The 26188-nt window shown below is 39.7% G+C and overlaps 2 protein-coding genes across 8 annotated transcripts in view; one reads left to right on the plus strand and one right to left on the minus strand.

The window, feature by feature from the left end:
* Window positions 1-6370: 6370 nt before the first annotated feature.
* Window positions 6371-25297, minus strand: MFAP3 (microfibril associated protein 3). Of its 2 annotated transcripts, none has more exons than XM_017875721.1 (3): window positions 25215-25297; window positions 13829-14317; window positions 6371-10924 (listed from the first exon to the last, which is right to left on the minus strand). In XM_017875721.1, the coding sequence occupies exons 2-3, from the start codon at window positions 13911-13913 to the stop codon at window positions 10131-10133; spliced, it is 879 nt and encodes a 292-aa protein (XP_017731210.1). In that variant the 5' UTR covers window positions 13914-14317; window positions 25215-25297; the 3' UTR covers window positions 6371-10130. The 2 variants fall into 2 exon arrangements, with proteins under 2 accessions (XP_017731210.1, XP_017731209.1); XM_017875720.1 differs by having other exon boundaries at window positions 13857-14317; window positions 25215-25296.
* Window positions 25292-26188, plus strand: part of FAM114A2 (family with sequence similarity 114 member A2) — a 53333-nt gene continuing 52436 nt past the window's right edge. The window contains exons 1-2 of one of the 6 annotated variants that reach the window (XM_017875713.1): window positions 25292-25369; window positions 25790-25924. The gene's annotated coding sequence lies outside the window, so the exon portion shown is untranslated. Of the gene's footprint in view, window positions 25461-25789; window positions 25925-26188 lie in introns of all 6 variants that reach the window. The other 5 variants (XM_017875715.1, XM_017875716.1, XM_017875714.1 and 2 more) reach the window with 5 other exon arrangements.

The raw sequence follows: 26188 nt of genomic DNA on the forward strand, positions 1-26188 counted from the left end.
CAATGAGCTGAGATTGCACCATTGTACTCCAGCCTGGCGACAGAGCAAGAGTCAGTCTCAAAAAAACAAAACAAAACAAAACACACAAACAAAAAACAAAAAAAGAAAAAGAAAAAAAGAAAATAAATGAACTTCTTTCTCCATTAGCTTGTCATTGCCATTTTCAAATGGCTTGCCCATAAATTCCAATATTTTTCTCAAAATAAAGTGGTAAAATCTTTAGTCTTTTATTTTCTTACCCACTTCCTTTGTGTTCCAGAACAGCTAAGTAGATTACCTTCATCTTCATCAAGTAAAAAGGTACATTGAGGCCTAGGTGCTAAATGATTTCCTTAATGTCACATAATTTATCAGTATTGACCCATCCACTACATCTGATGATGCAACAAGTATTTAGTGATTGCCACCTTGGTGCCAGGCTCTGTTTTAGCTGCGGGGAATATAAGATAGGTAAGGTCTCTGTTTTAATGGAGCTCACGTTTTAGACGGGGGAAATAGAGAATAAACAATAAATTAAAAAATTAATATCAAATACTGACAAATACTATGATAAAAATAAAGGAAAAAAAAGAAAAAGAGGGTATTAAACCCTCATCCTAACCCCAACCTAGGAACACCTACTTTAGTATGGTCAGGGAGGCCTCTAATGGTGATAAGTAAGCTGAGATCTGAATTCTGAATGCTCAGAAACATCTGGGGAAGATCATTCTAGGCAGACGGGCAGCATGAAAAAGGTGGGGTTTTTTTTGTTTGTTTTTGTTATTTTTTGAGATGGAGTCTTGCTCTCTCTCCAGGCTGGAGGGCAGTGGCGCAATCTCGGCTCACTGCAACCTCCACCTCCTGGGTTCAGGCAATTCTCCTGTCTCAGCCTCCTTAGTAGCTGGGACTACTAAGTCCATGGTGCGTGCCACCATGCCCAGCTTTTGTATTTTTTAGTAGAGATGGGGTTTCACCATGTTGGCCAGGATGGTCTCGCTCTCTTGACCTTGTGATTCTCCCGCCTTGGCCTCCCAAAGTGCTGGGATTACAGGTGTGAGCCACTATGCCCAGCCCTGAAAAAGGTTTTAAGGTGGGAGCAGACTTGGTGTGTATGTTAGAGGAACAGCAAGGAGGCCAGGGTGGCTGGGATATAATGGGTGAGGTGGAGAGTGGTGGGCAATGAGTTTGAACCCATAGGAGAGAGCCAGTTCATATTAGCATCCTGTAGGCCATGGCAAGGAGGATGGATTTTCTTCTGAATTTTTTTTCAGTGAGGATAAATACTGTGACATGACATGATTTATTACTTTGACAATTCATTCCGGTGGCAGTGTGGGGAATGGATGACCTGGGGACAAAAGTGGAAGCAGGAAGCTCAGTAAGGACCATCAAATGGTACATGTGAGAGATGGCAGGGTCTTGGGCTAGAATGCTATCAGTGGAGGTAGGGAGAAATGGATAGATTGCGTATGTTTTTTGAAGTGAGACAACAGGACTTGGGGACATAACAGATGTGGAGAGTAAAGCAAATAGAGTCAAAGATGGTGGTTTTGCTTGAACAAACGAAATGATGGTGTCATTTACTGAGAGAAGACAGCACGCGTGATAAAGGAAAGGAATAAAGAATTCTATATTTGACATACTAATTTTGAGATGCCATGAGATGTCTGGCCAAGTGGAGATGTCAAGTAGGAAGGGATTAGATCTACAAGTCTGAAAGGCTACATTTGGAGCTGCAATATACCTTTGGGAGTCATCAGTGTGAGGATGGCATTTAAAACTTTGGAAGTAGGTAATGCCACCAAGGAAGAGTGCTATGGAGAAGGGGTGGCCATACCTCCCAAGCCTTCATTCTTAATTCTCACATCAACTGATGGACATAGTTATAGACCACAGGATAAGTTCACTCCTTCTGTTCCATTAAATGCAGCAAACATTGTCTTTTCTGTATGAAAGGTGCCCTAAGATACAGAAGCTACAAAAATAGGTGCTAATATATTATGCCATCTGTCAAGTTGCTAAAAAAATTGGTAAGGAGAGAAAATTCTAATGGAAAAGGTAGAATACGTTAACGTATTTGCAAGGGAGTGGGGAGGATCTTCAAAAGATAAATTTGGTAAGACAGGATCAGAACAGATCTTGGAGCGTCAAAGAATTAGATTTTTCCTGCTTACAGAACAGGGCACCATTGAAGATTTCTGATTTCCATGATCCCATTAACACTTTTCCTTCTGCATCCATGAATAATTCATCCTTCCATGTCTAGCTCAAATCTCACCTAGTCCATAAAGCATTGCCTATTCTCTGCTCACATACTCTTTTCATCTTTAAGTCCTCCTGCACTTATTATCTAGTGCTAATCCATTTAGCACTTGATACACTGACTCTTTCAGATGGTTTATGACAGGAACATCTTATTTTCTCAACCGGTCTGTAAATTCCTTCTAGGCAGGATTTGACTTAAATCCATAGCTCGGGCTCATGGCTAGGAACACAAGCCCTCAAATAATCCCTGTTGTGGTAAGTATCACCTCTTCAGGGAATTCTTCTCTGACCTAGATGAAGCTCTTTTGTTCTAGGCGTCTATAGAATAATTTCCTTTAGCACACTGCTCAGTTTTAAACTATACACTCCCATATGTCACTATGTGAATTGGATCTGCTTTCCCATAGGATGTAAGTCCCCAAAGAGCAGAGATCATGTTTAGTTTTGCTTGTGGTTAGTGTTCCCAGTTTGGCTGCAACAAACATCTGCTAAAAATTAAATGAATACGCGTGAGCTTAGGTGTTCAAAGGATGAAAGGGCTTTAGAAGAGTGACCTCAGGAATGGTGCAATTGTCTGCTTATAGTTTCTGAAAGACTGAAATCCACAATGAAAAACTGCTACATGAGTGGGAGTGTCTTCTGATGAACTCCCTTCTGTTTACGGACAAACTATTTCCCAGAGGGTGGCCTTCTATCTGAATGAGGCCCCTTAAAGGCTGATTTATCCTCACTTAGGACACTTGAGTCCTCCCTATGGCATAGCTGAGTTGGAGGCAAAGCAGAGTGTTCCCAACTGTCAGGAAGAATAAGCATGCTGGCAGCAGCCTCAGATCCTCTAGGCAGATGGAGTGACATATGTGTATTTACATATATATATTTCCTAATCAATAGGTTCCAGCAAAAACATGAAAACTCAAGAAAATGATTGGAATTTAAAGGACTCTGAAGGAGTTTAATTCCTTAAAGAAAATTAGGGCCAGGTGCAGTGGCCTTCATGCCTATAATCCCAGCACTTAGGAAGGCCGAGGCGGGTGGATCACTTGAGGTCTGGAGTTCGAGACCAGCCTGTCTCTGCTAAAAATATAAAAATTAGCTGGGCGTGGTGGTATGCACCTATAGTCCCAGCCACCCGGGAGGCTGAGGCAGGAGGATTGTTTGAACTGGAGGTCAAGGTTGCAATGAGCCAAGATCGCGCCATTGCACTCCAGTCTGGGCAACAGAGCAAGACTCCATCTCAAAAAAAAAAAAAGAAATCAGCGTAATTTTTTTTTTAAGCTGCAGATGACTTTAGGAATAAAAACTAAGAGTATGCTTGAATGATCAAACTTTCCCCACCAAATATGTAAATCTTCTTTTCCAAATTATGTACTTCTAGCATTTCTTCTAAGAAATGCATTTCCCGGGCCAGCCAAAAGGAGCTTTGAAATCTTCTAACCGTATTTTTGCTCCCCCTGCCTGCTTCTGTGACTGTCTCCCTTCACTAGACACACAGGCCTACTTCTTCTGTTTCTCCAACAGGCTGACCTTGCCACTGCTCTTTCCTCTGCCTGGAGTACCCTCCTAACTTTTGAATGTCTTGGTCCTCATAATTTGGGTCTCAGCACAATGCCCTTTTTGAAGGCGGTTTTCTGACCCCAGTGAATGGATATACACTGCCAGTCACTCTCTGTACACTGTGGAGTCCCTGGCTCATGGAATAACACTTGGCATATAGCAGGTGGTCAGTAAATACCTGTTAATGAATAAATAGGTTAAGAAGAGCCAATTATGCCCCAGCAGAATCTGATAACCTGTCTGCCGTTTGAGCTACGTGTACTGGAGACAACAGAAATGATGACTTGACGATTTAGCTTAGCATTTATTGCTTCTGATTGTTGTTTTGCGCATGCATGTGATCATCTTCAAGGAACATGGTTTGCAATTTCATCCACCACAGAACCACATTTTGCTCCTGTCATTCATGTGAAGCTGACCTTGTCACACACTGCTTATTGCCCACAACCTCCCTTTTTCCTCCTTTCTTAATTACAGAAGCCCAAACTTTGTGACAATGTGTCCAGTTAAAAATAAACACACTCCTCTCCGCAGGCTTTCTTACAGTACAGCAGGTAGCCACGTCTCCTAGTTCTGGCTGCTGCACAGCAGAAGTTGGGTGAGGCTTCGGGAAAGCTATCACTTTCTCGTTAAAAAGGTACAAACTCAGCTGCTGTGTCCTTTGTCCTTTGACCTTCTACCCTTCTGTCTGGAATGTAGACGCGATGCTGAAGGTAAAAGAGTCATCCTATGTAGCAGGTGCTGTCAGTGCTCTGCCCATAATTTGTTGACACTCACCATTCTATTTACCACAGGCTTCCTGTTGAAAACTCCTATTCTCTACCCGAGGGTTTTTGCTAGCTGCAGAATCATGCTGAGCCTGTAGATTGCAGCCTGAAAGTGCCGGGGGTTAGTGACCCTGGGAGCAGCCTTTAACTAATGACAGATGGTAGTTGGTGGATAAATATCCCAGCTCTTTGGCCTTGAGGTGGGATAACTCTGAGGCATTAGCTACATACACCTGGGGCAGAAAGAGCTCCCTGAGGTCCCGAGTGGGAATGAACACTAGTTGCCCACAGGAGTAATCCACTCATTAACACACCCTGTGTGGGCTTTCTTCCTTTGCCTGTCTCACTTCCCCATTTCCCTACCTTCCTGGGATCACTTCCCAAATAAACTACCTGCATGTGAATCCTTTTCTCAGGAACTCCTTCTGGGGGAACCCAAATTAAGACATCTTGTGACCTTGAGGATGAAAGCCACATGCTAAGGACAGAGAGTGGTCTAGAAAGAGCCGAGTCCCTCATGCCAGTTCTTACGCCCCTGCACCAGCCTTGGACTGCCTCTCTCTGGATTTGAGAAAAATAAATCTCTTAGCTATTACAATAAGCCACCACAATCAGGTTTCTATGGCATGCAGCCAAATGCAATTCTGAGAGGTGTGGAGGAATTTTTAGTTGACCACAAATGCAAATATAGTCATCAGTTGGACAAGGCAAGGCTACTAACAAAGCTGACACCGGCTGCATAACTAGCCCATTACAGTGTGGTAGATCAGAGCTAACAGTGTTTGCTTACTGGTTGCTATATTTAATCCTTGTGTTAATTCTGTGAGGTAGACATTATCAATTCCATTTTACTGAAGCCGAGAAAGGCTGAAGCCCTTGTCCATGGTTACAAGGCTAGGGGTGAAATCAGGATTTAAAGTCCAGCAATGTTTTGCCATAGGGAGATAAAGCCTAGATTTTCATTCTAAGGAGTCTGTGGCATTTAAGTAATGAGTTTCACCTCCCATCTGTTGCCTTTGCGTTCTCCTAACCTTGTGCTTTTCCATGCATTAACCATCACCACTCTTCATCCTGATAGGACTGCAGACTTTTGCTTCTACCAGAACTAACCCTCCTGCCCGCCAAATCTCACCATAAACTACACACTATAATCACAAGCTCTTTTAAAATGTACCAAATCCTCTTTTTTTCCTCAAGCTCTTGCCTTTGCCAAGAATGCTTTACTTCAGAAGAGTAAATTGCTGTATTTAGGCCTAGGGAGGATAGTCTGGTATCTGCAGGCCCGTTGTGGGCAGGATATCCATCTCAGTGTAGCTCATAGCACTGAAAACATACACAGTGCTTAGGTGTAAATATTTGTAAGGTCAAAGTAGATTCCAGCCATACTGGCTCCTATGCTGCGGGCTGTGGCTCATGATTGCAAACTCAGCAGTTTGGGAGGTCCAGGCAGGAGGATTACTTGAGATCAGGAGATAGAAACCAGTCTGGGCAACATAACGAAACCCATTTCTATATACACACACACACACACACACACACACACACACACACACACACACACACATAAATCAGCCATATGCATTAGCGTGCACCTATAATCCTAGCTACTCAGGAGGCTGAGGCAGAATTGCTGAGCCCAGGTTGACACTGCAGTGAGCCATGATCATGCCATCATACTCTGGCCTGGGTGACACAGTGAGACCACCCTCCCCCCCAAAAATTACCCATTTAAAATCATTAACATCAAATTTCATCAAACATACAAATTTCATCAAACATACAAATGAAACATACTCTATAGAAAATTTCAAATAGACTATATACTCCATTGAACGTTTAATAAATTATATTCAAGTATGACTTTTTTTAAAAAAGAGACAAAATTATAATGCAAATATTTATTAAAATGCCGACAATTTAAATATCATCTGAATCATATGAAATACTTTTGTGAAATGCATTAATGAAAATCTAGGAGTTTCTATGTAAGGCTGAGCATTTTCAACATTCCTGCCCTAGATAAGAAAAGAATGCATTCTCTTACTGGTACTCAGGAAGTATTTATGCAATACACTTGGGTTCTACTTGCTGGTGTGTGGAGACAAGGCTAGCACCCATGACTGGCTGGGCTCTAGAAAACAAGCATGCAGTGCTCCTGTGCCATCTGGGACCCAAGAGACAAAAGTCTATCTAGGGTGACGCTACATGCAGAGGGTGAAGAGGACTATACCAACAGGCTCACGTGTCTGGAAGAGCAAAAGGAAAGCCGTGCACAGATATTGCTTTGACCTTAAGATATTTGTTAAGTGAGGCAAAAAAGAAGCCAGGAGTCTTCTCAAAACTGTTCCAGGTCTGCAATTTCCAAGATATTTCTATCAAGGTACTTGGTAGAAAGTACAAGGTACTTTCTAATACAAGGTACTTGTATTAGAAAATACAAATGCGTGTTGGCCCTTACTCAAGAATTAAACCATCATAACATATACCTACACAATTTGGAGGACAGGCAGTTATCAAACAGCCTATAAACTCAAGTGGGGCATCACCTCAATTGACACCTGTCTATCTGGCTTCAGCTGGTAAGGAATCATAAAGATGTTCAAATGTTGATTTTTAGTGAATGTATTTCACAAAGCTACCATTTCATAAGGACAATAATGTTCACTATATTACAATACATGACAAAATTTACAAATGAGATGACAGAGTTATTTTAAATACATTTTGTAAAGGCATTTTCCACTAACTATAAAATCCAGTGGGACAAAAAGATAATTACACTATAGTTACCATCAAGACTTTCAGACTGTAGTTGAAGTTCAAAAGGTTAAGGATTTTACAAAAAGATAACATAAGGCTTAATTATATGTGAAGAGTATTTGATTAGATACAGAAAATATTAGTGTGGTTTTCTTCCTCTTGAAAACTAGCTTTATTAATATCAACTCCATTTAAATTTTGACCTACTTTAATTCCTCATCAATGGCACCATAAGCTGGTACACTCAAAGTAAACCAGTTACTTTGGCCACCAAATTAGGCCACCTCTATGTTTCTAAAATAACCAGGATACAATGGCGTAGCCTGCATTTAGTTACTATACAGTATTATGCAAACTTACAGATTTTAAAAACATTTCCTCCATTTTTCCAAAGTTCTGTTTCTTAGGACTTTGATTTTAAACATGTCTACCTTAAGGTTCCAAATAATAATGTCTCCTACGAGAACACGTGGGGTTAAACCATTCTCTAATCTGACAAGCTATATTCTAAGAGATTACCGCAAACCTGCTACGTTAGGACAGGGTTGAAAGTACTATCTGAAATCTGAGGGATGTTTAGAAGACTGACCCCAGACAAGGGATTTAAAATTTCTTTTGGCCAGGCACAGTGGCTCATGCCTGTAATCTCAACACTTTGGGACGTGAGGCAGGAGGATCATTTGAAGCCACAAGCTCAAGGTCAGCCTGGGCAACAAAGTGAGACCCCCATCTCTACAAAAAATAACAAAAATTAGCCAGAAAAGGTGGTACACACCTGTAGTCCTAGCTGCTTGGGAGCCTGAAGCAGGAGGATCGCTTGACCCCAGAAGCTGGAGGCTGCAGTGAGCTATGATCTTGCCACTGCACTCCAGTCTGGGTGGACAGAAAAAAAATTTAATTTTTCAAGAGAAGCACTGTGGGAAGGGAAAAATGTGTTCCATAATCTAGGATATGTTCAAGAGCCTTTGCTCTCATAGCCAAATATATAAAAACAATTTTCCTTAAAGAAATATCAGTCTATGAGCCAAGGCAAGCTTTGGCTAAATGATTGGTTAGCTTTTATTTGGCTCTAGAGGTTCCCATGGAAACAGCCTGAGAGACAGAAAAGGCAGCATTATCATCTTTATCCATGATGCCATCTGATAAAACTGCACATTGATTCATTCATGTTATTCAGAGCAGATGTATTACTTCTGATAAGCCTGGACAAAGGGAGGCATGAGTTTTATCTGGTCACACTTTGAATTTCCTGTCTGCCTCTGTCTGAAACCTTAAATTAAAATCCCGATAAAAGCTCCTCTGAACATTCCCTCAGAAGCCTGTAGCTGAAGTAATGCTTCAATAATCAGAAGTCAAATGAAGAAACGTGAAGCCCCAAATGGAGCTCCACTGCCAAGTTCTTAAAATTATATGGCACCATGCTTCCTGTAGCTGAAGAAATTGTTCTGAAGAGTATTTACAATTCCATTATATCAGATCTCAGCCAGGCAAGAAATGTCATCTTAAGTGTTTATTATATACAGTTGAACCAGGTGTCATCATCCATCATTTTTCTTCCTCTTGATGTCTAGATCAGTTGTATGTGTATTTTAATATAGTAACACACCCTCACAATTATCCAATCTTATTTCAGGTTAGTGCTTCTCGGAAAGGCTACAAAAGCAGCCATAGCTCAGAATTATGTATCTGAAGTAAACAAAAACCTAACAACAAAATATTAACCAACCAAACACGATAAAGAGGCATGCAACCTATAGCACCATACTTAAGACCACAGAGGGCAGGAGGGTTGACAGAGGTCTTAGGAGGAATCCAGTTCTGGGTTTTCTCCTAGGATGAGATCCCAAATATAGAACCTATTTGTAGAGTCCAAAACTTTTAAAAAGGGAAAGCCTGAGAAATTCTATTAAAAGAAATATCAAAATCCATGAGTTTCCAGAAGACAGATGATTTGACACTGTTCTTATTCTAAAAGCATCAAAGACGTTATTCCTTAGAAATAAACTGCTCACTTTGGAAGATCAGTTGGGAAATCCCTGCCAACCTCAATGAACTAAAATGACATCTCAGTAAGTTAAAAAGATGATACACCCCCAACAAGGACCAATTTACTCATGGAAAGTAGTTTACAAATGAGCAATTAGCTACCTGACATCTGTATAACCATACAGACATGTGCTACATTGAACAGATTCACCCTTGGACATATCATCATATGCTCCACATGGCAAAACATCTGAAAAACACCCAGATGTTTATCAAAAACCTCTATGCATTATGACATTGGTGTGGAAATTCAGATCTCAGCTTAATCCTTTCCAAAAGAAGGGAGTAAAAGTCCAGGGAAAGGTTTACTTAGAGAAATGAGTGAAGATTCTGGTAATTTAAAGGTGATGGGTTAAGAAGCTATAGAGCTAGAAACAACCTCAGATCTCATCTAATCCCTCATCTTATTGATGGAAAAACTGAAGTCCCAAGATATGTATCAGATCCAACCAATGGAAGAACTGTGACCAGAAGAGAAACCATGGGACTCTTAGTTCAGTGCTTTTCCCATCATATTTATCTGAGGCTTCTTTAAATCTTAGCATGCATAATTTAATCAAGCTCTAAGGAAAATGACTGAAAAGTATCAGATAGGAAAAACGCTGCCTTCTAATGAAGACTTTGGCAATTCACGTTCTGAAGTGCTTAATATTAACAAAGGGAAACCCCCAAAACTTTTGGCAAAATGTTACTTCTTCTAAGAAACAGGTTCCTTTTCTGAGAGCTGATTTTGTAGGTACTGGGTTACAGCACTGTAGGTTATAGCTGACAGTTTTCATATGCCCCATCTTTGTAGTTAGAGTTAGATTCTGCAGATCCTATATCATCAGGCGGACTGAAATGACTGCTGCCTTGAGACTCTGTATCAATACTTTTGGTTTCTGATTGAAGGTGGACAGAAACCTGAACTGCTATTTCCTGGCCTTGTTCATTCAGAGAGCCATCATCTGAATCTCCTCCTGGTGAATTACTCCGTCCCATCTCTGGGTTAATGACATAGATGCCACCTTGAGCATTCAGGGCAGGTCTCTCTTTAATTCTTTCACCCAGGTCATCAGGGTCATCCACTCGCACAGCCTCAAACATCTCCTCAACAAAGGCTCGACAGTTTAGAATAAGAGGTGGAAGAGGGACACTTCTTGCCAGTTCTTCAATATAACGAGCAAACTCCATGGTCTTAAATTGTGTGACTTTGGCGAGCTCCAGAGTTTTGGCTGAGGTAATGATGGGGATACGTTTTGCAATCTCAAAGGCCTTCTGAAGTTTCTCAGCCCCTTCAGTTCTAAAGAACTCATTGATGGCCTTCTCAGTCTTGCGAAGATGGCTGCTCATCATGCACAGCCGTGTGACATTCAAGATGAGTGTGATTGTAAAGGCAATCAAGCAAACAATCATGTAATAGACACTCATGTCTCCTGAGGTGAAGATAACACGTAGGGTGACAGAGTAGGAGGCACGAATTGGAGAGGTGACAAAACAGGTATAGAGCCCACGGTCATCAAAAGCTACATTGGTGATGTTTAGGAAGTTATCAGAAACCAACCACTTTCCACCTGATAATCGAACAGAAATGAAAAAAAAATTATAGCAAAAAGAAGATTACTAAATATGGCCGCTGCCTTATCAATATTCCTCCACTTCATTAAAGTACTTTAACTCAACTGATTTGTTAGATTCTACCGTCTGTTTAAATCATGTAAAAAACAGGGCAGATTGTGATGTCCAGAATCAGAATTTAATTAGTTTGGATCTTAAAAGGAAATCAAGATCTTCATGACACTAATAATTAACATAGCTTCCTTTTCACTGTTAAGACTTCAAAAGCCTTTCTGTGAAACAGGTATGTCTACAAAATGCTAAATGACTAATCATAAAAAAAGCTTATAGTTTATACACATCTGTGTGTCTACATCACATTGCAACCAATACATTTTCATATATTATGAGGGTATGTCTCAGAAATATAAAACAATGATTTAAAATAATGATATTTTAAATTTTATGAGTAATTTTTATTTTCTTCTAACTGTGTTTACTCACTTTCCATAGTGAACTTATATAACAAGAAGAAATTATTAAAAAAAAAAAAAACCCCTAGCAATTTAAAGCATTTGTTCAATTAACTGCCCAATCTGGTATGCCTTGCACATATCCATTTTTTTTGTTGTTAAGAAACGTTTGTTGATGGTGATATCTTGATTTTCTGGCAAGAGTAACTGAAACACAGGCCAAAAAATACATCTCACAAGTCACGGTAAATGAAAAGCTTGGCAAAAAGAATAAAGTTACCCTTAAGATGCCTATGCTTCCTTCTATTTTCAACCTAAAACATACTGCCTCTCTTACACATGTGAAGGTATTTTCATTCAGGGAACATGTATATAGAAATACACAAGTGTAAGAAAAGCAAAGCATATTGATTACCCATCTTGATTCAACATCCTTCAATAACTTGGCTCTGCTTGCATAATTCCTACTTTTGTGATACATTCCCAAAGCACTCTGTGCTTTAACTATGAAAGCCATTCAAAGTTGGAATGCATGGGCTAACCTGCAGTGTGGGGATGCATTCCAATGACTAGAGGTGGTGTCCCAGGGGAGGTTAGCGGACTGCTTGTTAAGCACTGACTTGAGTGCCCAACCTTCAAAATCTCTTTCATCCCCAAGATTCTATGGTTCTGGATTATTTTAGTGGCACATAAATTAGTAAGGACTCTGGATTTTGTCCATTTTCATCATCATCCAAACTTACCTCAATCCTACAGCTATTAATATATTTAAGAGCCATCACTTCACTAATACAAGAAGAGGAAAACATGTAGTTATGAATATAGCCATTTTCTATAAGCTTCTGTTCTATGAACTTGGAGCTATGGAAACGACACCATTTGAATCCAAGGTATGATGAACTACAAAGACTCCATTCATCAACCATTGCACTACAAGCACAATCTAAACTCTCTAGTTCACTTGCTGATAATAGCTCAAGATTTATGAACCTTATACTAGACTGACATGCTCTTTAAACTCCTCTCACTTGAGATTCATAAAATTTAATACAATTTTCCAGAGCTGCTGCTGAAAGCATCAATGATAGATGTTAGCAGTTTTCAAAGTAAAGGCAAAATAGAAAAATAAAACTGCCATTCCACTCGGCTGGTCTTGTCTTAACCTAAGGCTTTGTTTATGCAGTCAGTCTACAGTGATGACACTGAATGAATAATTCAAATCTCAGAGGTGTTTGGTCAGGATATCACAGAGCCCAGAGAAGATAGGAGTCTGGTTCAGTGGGTCCAAATATGGAACCCCAAATCATGTTCAAAGTACACATTCCAGGTATCACTCTAGATATTCTAATTCAATAGTTATGTATTTTAAACATGCTGATTAAAAATACTCTAACAATTCACACTCTTCAATTCCTTGGTGACTAGTCACTCAGTCTATAGATGAAAATATTTAGTGCATATGTCTGAAGGAAGTATCACCTGTCTCCTTTTGTATTTTCCAGCCTAATATGAATAATCAATATCCTTTTATATTTCAAAAGGCTACAGTATCTTCCTAACAAAAAAATTTCTTAAAGTATAGCTTGTGGGGATCTTAGAATTTAATCTTCATCCCTTTGGCTTTTCATGGTGATTTCTTTTTGAGATCCATTATAACTCAAGTACTCATCAAAAAGATCTTTAAAACAGAACACTGGTTAGGAGTAGTCTGGATTAAGATATATTCACAGATCCATGAATAGCAAAATTAAATAAAATCTGTCAAAAGTAGACCTTGAACACGTTATCACTACGTTTATGTGATTTTTAAGACAGAAACAAAAAAATGCAAAAAAAATTTCTCTTTTCCAATAAATTAAGGTATAGAATAGAAAAAAAATGAGCTGGAAGGGCTTACACGTTCCATAGTGCCGTTCTAATTCTCTGAGACCTGACGTCAAAGTTTTACACACAGATTGATACTCATTTTCAAAAATGTCCTGGATTTCCTCTAAAGTTTACAGTAACTCATTTCAGAGCAAAACTTTTTTATTTATAACAAATTTTCTTAAGTCTAGCCAAAACCCTTCTGGATGTATTCACAAAGGGCCACCACACTGCACTACTGACATAGTAGTCTAGGTGAAGGGTGCTCCTAGAGTTGTGTTGTATACCCTCTGTACAGTTGTATGCAGCAGCCCTGATTTACTCTATCTTCAATGAAGAAGAAAACCAACTGATCAGAAGGAGAGAAAATAGTTCATTGCCATCATGTGAACATCTTTTAAATTTACAAGGATTCTTTTTTTTCTTCTTCTGGTTAAATAATTATAATTATTTTGCTTTTTCTGATAGGTGCAACACTCTAGACCTTTCAAATGTTTTAAACTATTCACTTTGGCACCTTATCTTTGAGACTTCTTGTTTAACTTGTTAAAAAATAAGAAGACAGAACAGGAAATGAGTAACCTTGATTCATTATATCCTGACCAGTTACCTCTGCCTCTGCCATCCAGTTGCTGTCCTTTTGAATTGTGCCAATGGACATCTTCATAGTGACTGGCTGTGAGAAGACACTCAATTGAAACGCTAGTTCCCTCTTTGGCTATGATGACATCATCATCCGAGTGGGAACTTGCTGACAGTTCAAAGCTTGAAGGAAAGGATGCATTGTAAGAACTACGATTTGCTTCCAGTGAAACCATTTGGTTGAAGTCCACATCTTCCAAAACAAAAGCAGCTGGCACAATACTTGCCACTAAAGTGAATAAGCAACAATGTAGCTTCATGGGAAAATGGAAGAAAATCTTGTTTAGATTTGGAGAACTCAAAAACTTCTACACTACAACAAGAGCACAGCGGGTAATTTATTGCTTGGTAGAGAAATTTTCCACAAAAATGGTAGATCCAGTTATATTTTCTAGTCTTCAAGATTAAAAGATGTGAGTGGAGAACAACCTAAAAGAAAGCCAAATACAAAGTTTAACCAACTGAGATTCATAATGGGGTGAAACTCTGTATGTTCCAGAAATGAATAGATGTGAATTAGAATAATTGGTGCTGACACTGGAGAGTAATTAGATGGAACAGGACCTAAAAATCTCAGAGACAGCAGAAAAAGCAATAAACTGGGAAATAACAGACCTAGATTTTGGTCCTAACTTTGCTGCTAACTAGCTGTACGACCTTGGCAAGCAGCATTCTCTTTGGGCTTCTGTTTTCTCATCTGTCAAATAAGGGACTGGATGAGATAATCTCTAAGGACTCTTCCAGTTCTGAAATGCCATGATTCTATTTCATTCTGACAAATTTTATGCAACAGGGAGCCAATGAAGGCTAAAATATTTATCTTAATGATCTTTTATTTCAACATGCACCATTACCATCTGTTGTTATATCAATAATGTAAATCAACTCACATATCATAACCACAACCATGGAGCTCAAAATTTGAGTACTTCAAGTATAAAGATATGTTACATATAAATAATGCAGGGACACTTGAGGTGGGTTGTTTTAATATTGGAAAGAAAAGTGCATTTACTGCATACATATAAATAGAATTATTGACCTCTAAAGCTATGGAACCTCCTTCATGGACAAGAACGTTAGACAACAGAATTTTCTTTTAATAGTTTCTCCAATACCAAGAGACAAAATACACTGTATTTAATAGTTTGTAAAAATTTCTAGCTCAAACTCTGTAAACTAGCTAAGGGAGGAATTGACATCTTAAGTGTCTAGTTAGTAGAAATGCAAATATAAAACTACAGGGACAGATTGTTAGAAAAATTTAAAAGAAGAGCAAAATATCATGAATAAAAGGCAAAATAACATCCTACTCCAAAAGTCTTTGTATTTATGATCACCTTCCTGGTAATCTGATGCCCCCTTTAAGCCACCGACTCTCAAAGAAAAATTTCAACTTTTATTTCTATAAAATATGGGATGAAATGCCTAGCTTCATGTCTTATAAAGCCCCAAGATAATTAGTTTTGGAAATGACATTTACTCTCCTTTATACTTATATGAAGGCTGCTTGATCACAGAACATAAAAAGCAATGAATCACTGTATTTTGCCATTAAACATCTCAAAGTCAAATTACAGTATGGTGCAAATGTCATTTAATTTTCATTAGCCCTTTAAAGGATGGCTGAATGGTGACAAATACGTTTCTAAATCTTTAAAATTTAAGGATGGAGTATATAGAGTAAAATAAAAAAACTTCAGACTTTGGCTATACATGACATACTCAATGTGTTTATTTCCATTTCCTCCTAAAGCCGTACTAAAAGGACACTAAAGGAAACAAAGACTTAGGCAGAGAGGGGATTTTGGAAGTAATATAATCTAATTGATTCAGTGCACAGTGATTTGCTTCTTATGATATGCTACAAGTTAGCAGGAGAATCTAGCTTAGAATATGGTCTCTTTTATAGGAGAGGGTGATGGATAGAAACAATGGAAATAACATTTATTGAATGACTGCCATAAGCCAACCACTGTGCTAGGGGCTTGACATGTAAGTTTCCAAGTTCTTTTTCACTACAAGATATACAGCAATTGGAGGACATAATTCTGTACTTTATTCTAGATCAGTGGTTCTCAATGGTTATAGGCTATGAGTGTGCTGAAAAAATGCTCCAAGCTTTCCCCAGAACTTTGATTAGGAGTTCCTATAGCTTCATCCATGGCAGCATTTTCCAAACTTCATTCATTCCTTCTCCTGTCATTTTTGTTTGTTTGTTTTTACTATATCCATGAACCAAATTATCATCATTTCTGCTTTTCTTTTAAATCAACTCATTTTATCTTTACTTTCATATTTATTTAAAAAGGAAATTCTATATTGGTTCTGTGGACAAAAGTAACCGTACACATAAACATAATGAAAACAAAGAAGTGTTATTAGCTTCCAGAGATACTACTCCCTGCTTAAGGCTCTGAGCTGGAGGCTTGCTCTCTCTGTAGTAAAACCAAAACCAAAACCAAAACCAAAACCAAAACCAAAAGCCCCCCACAACTCCAGTTTATTTTAATGCCATTTTGTTTCTTATCCTGCCATCTCCTTCCTTTCTACTCTTCCCCACCACTGAGTTTTAGATTGGAGGGATACATTTTCATATATTCAACAGTATCTACTGAGCACCTACCATGTGCCTACCTACTGCCCCACAGTCTCGTCCTCCATGAAGCTCAGTCTGGCAGACGATGGACACTAACTACATATATACAAAACATACTCAATGTTACCCAAGGGAAAATACAGATGCTACAGGAGGACCCGACCTGGGGAGTTAATCTCATCATGGAAAGCCTCTGAGAAAGAGAGGTGTACAGCACCAATATTCTTCAGGTGCAGGACCTGAAGAATAAAGAGGAATAAAAATTGGAAGGAAAGCACTCAAGGTAGAGGGCCAAGGGACAGGGAAAAAGGAGAGGGGTCACTGGTCAGGAGTTGTTCACGAAAAAGAGCTAAAAAAATTGTGGTAAAGAGAGGCAGTGGCCAAAAATGCTGCGTCTGATTCCTGATTCTGGAGGGGAACTAACTGGGCCAATGGCGAAACTGGAGATGGACTCCGGAAGCCGCAGTGGCTGAAGTGAGTGTCCATGATGAAGAGGTCAAAGAACTGACAGGCTCAAACGTGGGCAGATCACCTGGGGGTATTGTCACATTCCCCTAGTGTAGAAGAAACTGGAAAGAAAGGAAATGGACTCGGTCATCCTGCTCTGATATTCAGGAACTTCAGCAGAATGAACAGCTGTTACAGGCGAGGGCTGCAGGGCAATCAGTGTCCTCACCAACACAAGGCTTGGCAAAGCATAACTGCCACATGGAATTCTGCCTTCCCACAAACTTCCTGAACCTCCTATCAAGGCCTTAGCTATTCCTCCTACATAAATTCAGAGTATAGCTGTATAAAGGATGGCTTCTCCTTTACCCCAGAGCCCTCCCCACCTACCCTACTCATCTGGTGCTGGTATATGCTGCTCTGCACTGCCAGGCAGTCTATCCCATCTCACCTACCCCTTAAGAACAAGGCCTATATTTTTTATTGCTATACGTCATAACTAGCACATGCTCAATAAATATTGATGGAGATTAGTTTAAATGTGATTCAGTATGTGACGGATCTTTATAAACTGAATAATGTTATGTAACAGGGATTATAATTGTTCAAACTGACATACAGTTACTTATTATAAATTCTCTGAAACAAAAACAGTCAATGCTAACAATCTTGAAAGACCGTAAAAGCACCTAATTAAAGGCATTCTTCTGACTCCCAATCTGATATCTTCATTTACCATCTTGTCCTAGAGGATAATGGTAGGAATAAAAGATCAGCAAGTGCAGTTTCCAAACCAGGTTGAGTGTCACAATTGCCAGAAGAGCTTTTCAAAAACATGAATTCCCGGGTCCCACCCCAGAACGAGTAAGAAACTCTGTGTTTGCGCCTTGGAATTTATGACTTTTAATTGGCTCCTTGGGTGTTTTTGAGGCGTTGGATTCATGTACCGCATCTAAGGGCCGCTAATACAGTTCCTCAATTTCCTCTACAACTGACCTGCAGAATGGTGTTTCAGGCTGTTTGAATATTTCCAGTGAGAGATATAATCACTCACATTACATTCTAGATTTAGATTACTCTGGATCAGCATAATTGAAGGTCTCTAATAAAAGCTGCGTAGCAGAGAGGTTCAGAGTATAGGATTCAAATACTATCTCTGACTAACCAGCCTTGCAACTTTTATAAATGACTTAATCTCCCTGCCTCAGCCCCTCATCTTTAAAATAGGCAAAATAACAGAATCTATTCTCACAGGATTATTGCAAAGTCTGAATGAGGGAGTACATATAAAACACAGAGTCTGGCAATGGTAATCACTGAATAAGCTCTATTATTATTGTTCATGGTTCTTTCAGATACTGTACTAAAATTTACATTTGACAGTTACATCATTATAAAACACTCAGAATACCATGCAACCATTTAAAAATCTTGGGGGTTGGGGGGAAAGGGACACCATTATGCAATTTTAATCTTAAATTTAAAATTTCACATTTTTCTTTTTCTCAATGCAAACATTTTGCAGTATTATGGAGCATACAGGCATTGTAAACTGAGCTTGGATACCAACCATGATATGACATTGTATGTGTTCTCAGTTTGTGGTAGAGAAGCTTTGTTGTGATCTACTTACCCCATGGCTCCCCTCTTTGATCCCTATCCCTATCTTCTTGGGCCTAGGAGGAAGACAATCCATTGGCAAAGTAAGCTAATAGAATCTTTGTTCTTGGAACTTGGAATTGAGACCCTTGTGGGTCAGGGTCATTTGAGGAAAAGAAGGCATGTGGGGGCTGAGGCAGTCAGGTTTGGACCCCATACAAGCAGAAGCTGTGAGAAAGGACAAGAGGGATAGGGAAGGGAGAGAGTGGGAAGACAGGAAGAGAAGCAGGGGAAAGAGAGAAGCTCAAACATGCTGCTTTGGTGCCTGATAGAATTCAACTTCCTGGCTCTCCTATGACTCTTAAAAAAGAAACACCTTTATTAAATTTTACTCAAAATTAAAACCGCAAAAGTGAAGACGAATGTGCAAACAATGCAATAAATGGGGAAATGGTAACGCAGGAGAAAAAAGATTAAGTTCACAAAAAGTGATTGACCTGTATCTGTGGCTGCCAGGCAATCTTCATCATAGATCTCTATTCTCTTCCTTACACAGTGGAGTGTGGCAAGCAAACTGCCCATGTGGCCAAGATTTGCGGTTCCTGTGTTGTACAGACACAGCCATTTGCCTCTACTAGAAGTTTACAGAAACCTACCAGACAGGATTTAGGAAAACACTATAAACTCCCTTAAATTGCTCTCAGGCCAAACATGGCAGAAGTAGCCTGATACACTGATTTTGAGTCACAAGAGAAAGAGGTTGCACAATAGCCTTACACATCTAGTTAATACTGGGCACTTCACTCATACCATGTACATCCTGAACACAGAGGACTTCTGATTTGAGAGACTAACAGATATAACCCATTTGCAGGTAACAGGCTGTTCAGCAGCTGTGAGAGAAACACTGGCAAAGATACGTGTCCAAGGAGGTGACAAAGCAGAAAAAACAGTGAGGGAAGAACAAATCATCCTTGGTATCAGGGTACTATTATTTCCTCACACTAAGTCTCCTTTTTGCTAAGTCAGCTTGAATAGGTTTCTGCTTCTTGCAACACAAATCGCATTGACTATGACCATTCTGCTCATTCTAGACTAATGACTTTAAAACAACAGCTCAACTAGGTCAAGGACCCATCGTGGAAGATGAAGTAGAGTAGGTGGTGCAAGAATTGCTAAGGAGAATTAGGATACTGTCCTAGACCCTCAAGAATTTACAAACCAGCTTGAAAGACAGCACAGAAACAACTAACTATATCTAAGACGATGTGACTGAAAAGTAATTATGCTGTGAATGCAACAGAGAAAAGACAAATTTTAAGTTTTAGGAATGCAATTCACTTACATGTTTGGGACCTCCTATAATAATATTAGGCCTGCATGCTTTGAACATATGATACTTTATACTACAGTTATTTACTTTCATTTCCAATCCTTTAATTTTTCCTCACATATAGATCCCCAGATGCAGAATTGTTCACCAAATCAGTTAAGTGGGCTGAGGTCACTAAGGCAGGTATATTAGATGCCATGGGAGACACAAGAGTACATGCATTTGTATTTGGAAAAAAAAAAAAATTGATATATATATCATGCCTGCTATTTTTAATGCAGCAACTGACATCTGAAACCCAAGAATAGATTTCAAAAAGGAAAACCAAAGTGTCACCTTCTTGTTATCAGTTAAAAAGGGCTATACGATGTTTGTGGATGAAGTTACTTGGTAAAATTTTTTATTACCTTTCTTTCCTTTTTTTTTTTTGAGACGGAGTTTCGGTCTTGTTGCCCAGGCTGGAGTGCAATGGTGAGATCTCGGCTCACTGCAACCTCTGCCTCCTGGGTTCAAGCGATTCTCCTGCCTCAGCCTCCCGAGTAGCTAGGATTACAGGCATGCGTCACCATGCCTGGCTAATTTTTTGTATTTTTAGTAGAGACAGGGTTTCTCCATGTTGGTCAGGCTAGTCTTGAACTCCCAACCTCAGGTGATCTGCCCGCCTCGGCCTCCCAAAGTGCTGGGATGACAGGCGTGAGCCACTGCACCCAGCCTATATTACCTTTCTTCAGCATTAATAAATAAAAATGTAATAGATAAGTGTAAGACTCAAGTTTAATCCAACTCCTTTTTCATTTTTCAGGTATACAGAATGTAAGCTTTGCTAGGATCATAAAGAATCAGAAATGTAGATGATTTTACCCCAGAAAACCATGTAAAATATCGACTATATTATTTTAAAAAGAGAAAGAGAAGAGCCTATAGCTGTCGCCCCTAACAGATTGTCTTGTTGCTGTTCCTGCCAACTTCTGAGGGAAGAAATATTTCCATTCTGTTCCAATTTTCAACATAAATAAGGAAGTAATATGGCTGATTTCCGTTCTGGTGACTCAATATTAAGTTGGCTGAGGAAACTGATGTTTGCAGAAATAGTTCTGAGAAAATGCAAAGCAGGGAAACACATTGATGCCCAGGTGGTATTTTTTTTTTAACCTCCAATTACATTGGGATATTAGTACTTCATTCTCTATAATCAAATGTGTTCTAGGTTGCATTTACAGCTCATCCACTCTTTGCCTGCACTGTCACACTTGGAAAATGGACCAGTTCCTACACCAGGCACACAAATTGACAAAGCAGCATTCTGAATTGGCAAAGAGGAGAAAACGCAAATGAAGAGCAGATTGTTAGCACTACCCTATCCTTTGCAAAGAACAAACACAAAGTTGTTCTGCCTAGATGCAAGCATTATTATAGGGATCTGTAACATAACAAAGGTTAGTGATATTCAAACAGTAATCACTACTTTGAGGGCCATTTACTTAAAAGTTTCTAATTAAAATAGCCTTTATATTCCTAGTAGTATCTTGGAGCCATCATATGCCTCATAACTAGCATTTGGTCAGTCTGAGCTCAAACTTCAACATATCTTCTGGCACCCAGAGAAACATCTTCCGTATTTATCAGAGCTTTGCTTTAAATCCAGGATTATTTCAGTTATACCCATAACTTATATCCTTTTTTGCCATAGGTATTTGCTCAATAGCTACAGTATGCAAATGACAAAAACATCAATGAAACAGGCTTAGATTTATGACTTTCCAGGCCATTTTTCCCCTTCTATAGTCTGAAACATCTCTATTTGAAACTCAGTCTAATTAAGACAAAACTCCTCTTAGCCTCAGATCTACTTGTTCAGCTTATGAACAGCTTAGATAATAGCCAGACAATTCTTCCAGTTTTGCAGTATCAAAATTGTAAGACAATCATGGTTCAGTGGTTAGGAGAATGAGCTCTAGAGTTAAGGTGGCTGATCCTACCCCTGGGTGAAGCCATAGGCTTGCAAGGCCTTAGTTTTCACACTTATTAAATAAAATAATATTAACAGTAACTGTCTCATAAGGTAGTTGTGAGGATAAGATGAACTAATGTGGGTAAATTATAAATATATGCTATTGCTATTATTCCACTTTCTACATGTTTTTCAGCTAAGTCCTATTGTTCCTCTCCTACATCATACCCTTTTATCTCACCTGGGTATACCACACTATCCCTTTAATTTCAGAATGGATCTCCTTAACTCCATTCTTACCTCTATGATCCATCCAAACACTGTGGCACTCAGAATTGGTCCTAAACACAAATCTGAGCAATTCAGGATAATTTTACAATCTACTGGTGATTTCTCACTGCCCATGAGATAAGCTTAAAATTCCAATCTGGCATTATAATTCTCCAAGAATAGATTCAGGCAGCAGAACAGAAAGTCATGAGAAGCCCAGCGGTGCCTCTATGTACAATAATTGCTTGCAGGAGGAATGAATGGATTTAAACATTAAGTCTGGTCTTTAGTTGCACCTCTATCACAAATTAGCTATGATGTGCTCCAGTGGTCTTAGTTTCCTCACCTACAGGCTGATTATCATTATCATTCGTTTATTTGCTTAAATCCTATAATCTATCCTGCTTTCCTCCTATGGCTCAAAGCCTAAACTACGCTTGTTTTACTCTATTCTCTCTAACTTTTCACCTTAAAGTTCTGGTTCTAGTTGTTCCTTTTGCTTAACAATCTTTCTGCCCATGGCTGGGCGCGGCGGCTCACACCTGTAATCCCAGCACTTTGGGAGGCCGAGGCGGGTGGATCACGAGGTCAGGAGATCGAGACCATCCTGGCTAACATGGTGAAACCCCGTCTCTACTAAAATGCAAAAAATTAGCCGGGCGCGGTGGCGGGCGCCTGTAGTCCCAGCTACTTGGGAGGCTGAGGCAGGAGAATGGCGTGAACCCGGGAGGCGGAGCTTGCAGTGAGCCGAGATCACACCACCACACTGCAGCCTGGGCAACTGAGACTCTGCCTCAACAACAACAACAACAACAACCACAACCACAAAAAGGCTTTCTGCCCCTTCCCATCAATATCTTTCTGAGGGAAACTGTACCCTCTCTATAATACAATATTCAACTCTAATTTCACCTTACTCAGGAAGCCCTCTCACGCCCGCCCTCTTGTCAGATGAGTTTTTTTGTTTTTTCCTCTGTCAGTCCCATAGCACATTGAGAGTATGCTATTGTAAGACTTACCAGTTTTCCTCTTAGCAGTTAGTTATCCGTTCAAAAGACTGTAAGATTATGAATGACAGAGTCTAAAAACCTTCTGTCCTTAGCACAGGGCCACTGCCTGTGGCAAGTGCTCAAAATTTTGACTTCAGACATTCATCGACTTGGTAGTCTGAAAGGTGTCTGCTACAAACTTATTAACTTTCCAGAGCTTCAGACTCTGGAAACCATTGATGGAGAGAGATGAAGATAAGGAAAGACACCTATCTTGAGTTTTAGTAGGCAGAACACTGTAGAGAATCATTTGACTGGTTTTCTCACTCTGTAATTTTTAGACCATTTATATCAAATTAATCTGTGGTGCTTGTTAAAGATGCAGATTTCTTGACACCACTGACTTATTGAATTGGGATCTCTAGGGGATGCCTGGGCATCTGCATTTTTAAAGTGCATAAAGGTTTATTGATTTACAAATCAAACTAATATTTCTTTTACTGGCATGACAATCACTGTAATTCAGTGTAATTCTTAAAGTGTGGTACAGGAACTCCTGGGTGTCCCTGAGACTTTTTCAAAACAATTTACATAATATTAGGACATACTGCTTTTTCACTTACATTCTCACACAATATGGTGTAAGTTTCTAGAGGTTACATGATGATTGATATTGTTAAGAGAATGAAGGTAGAAGTTACGAATATCTGTCTTTTATTCAGCCATACATTAAAGAGATTTTTAAAAATGTAAAACAATGCCATTCTCAATAATTTTTTATTTTGGAAAATATCCTTTATATTTTGTTATATATTTATTCACATATATAAAACATATATACACACATGTATAACAATATATATTGTTATATATTTATGTTAACATGAATTTATTTTAAAATGAATTTTAAAAGTTGTTTTCTGAAATAGTAAATATTGATAGCTATTATAAACAAAACCCTTTGAAGTTCTCAATAAATTTTAAAAGTATAAAGACATTCTAAGATCAAAAGTTTGAGAACTGCTGCTATACTTATCAGCAGCATTTAAAAGATAAGTGGCTTCTCAAGATTCCATACTTTGGCCCCAAATTCTATCCATTTTCCATTACAAGAGAAAATCAGAGGAAATGATCCATTTTATATTTAAACAGGTTTTTTCGTTTTGGTTTTTGGACTTTTAACTAGCTTCCAGGTGATACAGATGAACCTAAATTTAGAGAACTACTGTCAAAAGCAAAGGAAAACATCTGCAGAGTTTTGCCAGTGACAATTACTCTTATCTGGGAATTAAGATGATAATTCCGAGGGCATTAAATGGAGTTGGAAAACATGAGTTCTTAAAAGGCTAAGTCCCTTCACCTCTCTGGGATTCAGTTTTTCCTATCTGTACAATAAGATTGATTTTAATATCTTCCTAGCTCTGTCAGTCTGGATTTCAAGCATTTTCACTGCTCAAGGGCAACAGAGGAGCTGCATTTTTCTGATGAGGGCCCAGGAGTAATCTTAAAGTCATAAATCAGATCATGTCACTCATCTGCTTAGAAACCTTCGATGGTTTTTCACTGGTTTCCAAATAAAAATCAAACTCTTTATCCTTGCTCATCAGCCTTACAAGATTTGGGCTCAAGTCCCTGGCCTCATGTCTCTCCATTCTCATCTTGCTCCTTTTGCTCTAGCCAGTGACCTTTGTCTTTTCCTTGACTTTGCTAAGTTTGTTCCCACTATATGGCCTTTGCACGCGCTATTCTCTCTGCCTGGAATGCTCTATTCCAGATTTTCTTACGGCTTATTACTCTCCCAGTTCGTTCCATCACATCCAGTCTAAATTTCTTTACAGCACTTACTACCACCTTAGATAATCCTGTTTGTTGACTTGTTTATAATCTGCTTCTCGCACTGCTTGAGAGCAGGGCCCTTCCGTTCGCTGACTGATGTATCCCTGGAGCCCAGGGTAGTGCCTGGCAGGTATTTGGCTCTCAGTAAGTGTTCGATGACCGAACTCCCGTACCCAGGCCAGACTTTCAAAAGGATGGCAGACATTTTCGCCTCCTGCACTCCCGACCCCAAGCCACAGCAATCCACGCCTAGGCGCTCCTAGCAGCCCCCTCGCAGCGACCCCAAACAAGCAGTCACTTACCCGACAGCCGTTCAGCTCCTTCCGGCCCCAGCGGCAGCTTAACCCGGAAGTTTTCTCGGACAGCCCGTCCCGCCTCTGCGCAGAAGGAGCACTTCCGGGGCAGTAGGAACGCCGAGTCGGCTGCGGTGGCTGTTCTGAGGGTGGCGGCCGGATAGGTGCGGAACTTCCTGGACGAGGCAGTAGGGGTGCGAGGTTCAGGGGCCGGGCCCGGGCAGCCGAAGTCGTTAGTGATGCGGTGACTTGACGGTGGGCGGCTTACATCTCGCGGGAGGGTCGAGGGCTGTGAAGGCGCTTTAGTGATTGAAGCGCTACGTTTGTGTGAGGGAATTCTTGTCAGCACCTGAGAACTTAGTTGGGAGCGGACGTTTACACCGGATCTCTCGTTTGGGACCCATTCTTGGATGTGGGAAGAAGTGAGAGCGCGTGTTTGCTCATCTAGAGACAGCCGTATTAATAACGATAATAAGGATACAAACTACCACCACACCAACTAATAGCAGCTGTCAACCTTTGGGCGGTTACGTGCCGTTCGCTGTTCTAAGCCCCTCACATATCATGTCACTGAATCTTTATAGGGACCCAGAACCCCATTTGACGGAACGGAGAGGCAGACAGGTGACCTGACTTCCCCACAATCGCTGCAGGACAGGAAGAAAGTTAACTCCAGAGCCCGTGCTTTTAGCTACTAAGCTGTACTGCTCTCCATTTTGGTAAATGGGGTGGGGGGAGTGTATATAATATATATATGTGTGTGTGTGTGTGTAGGCGTATGCGTTTTTATTTCTTAGAGATATGGCTCAGCCATTTAATTTTTGGTGTTCCAGTTATTGGAATCTTTCTCCTCCAACTGGGAAAATAACTGGAGAAGAAACTACAATTATTTCTACACGCTTACTACACAATGCCTGGAAGACTTACAAAACACTAAATAGTGCAGTTCCACGTACTTGGTGTTTATTGCTTTTTATTGTTTT

Source organism: Rhinopithecus bieti, unplaced genomic scaffold, assembly GCF_001698545.2.
Source record: "Rhinopithecus bieti isolate Rb0 unplaced genomic scaffold, ASM169854v2 scaffold_7673, whole genome shotgun sequence".
Taxonomy (NCBI): Eukaryota; Metazoa; Chordata; class Mammalia; order Primates; family Cercopithecidae; genus Rhinopithecus; species Rhinopithecus bieti.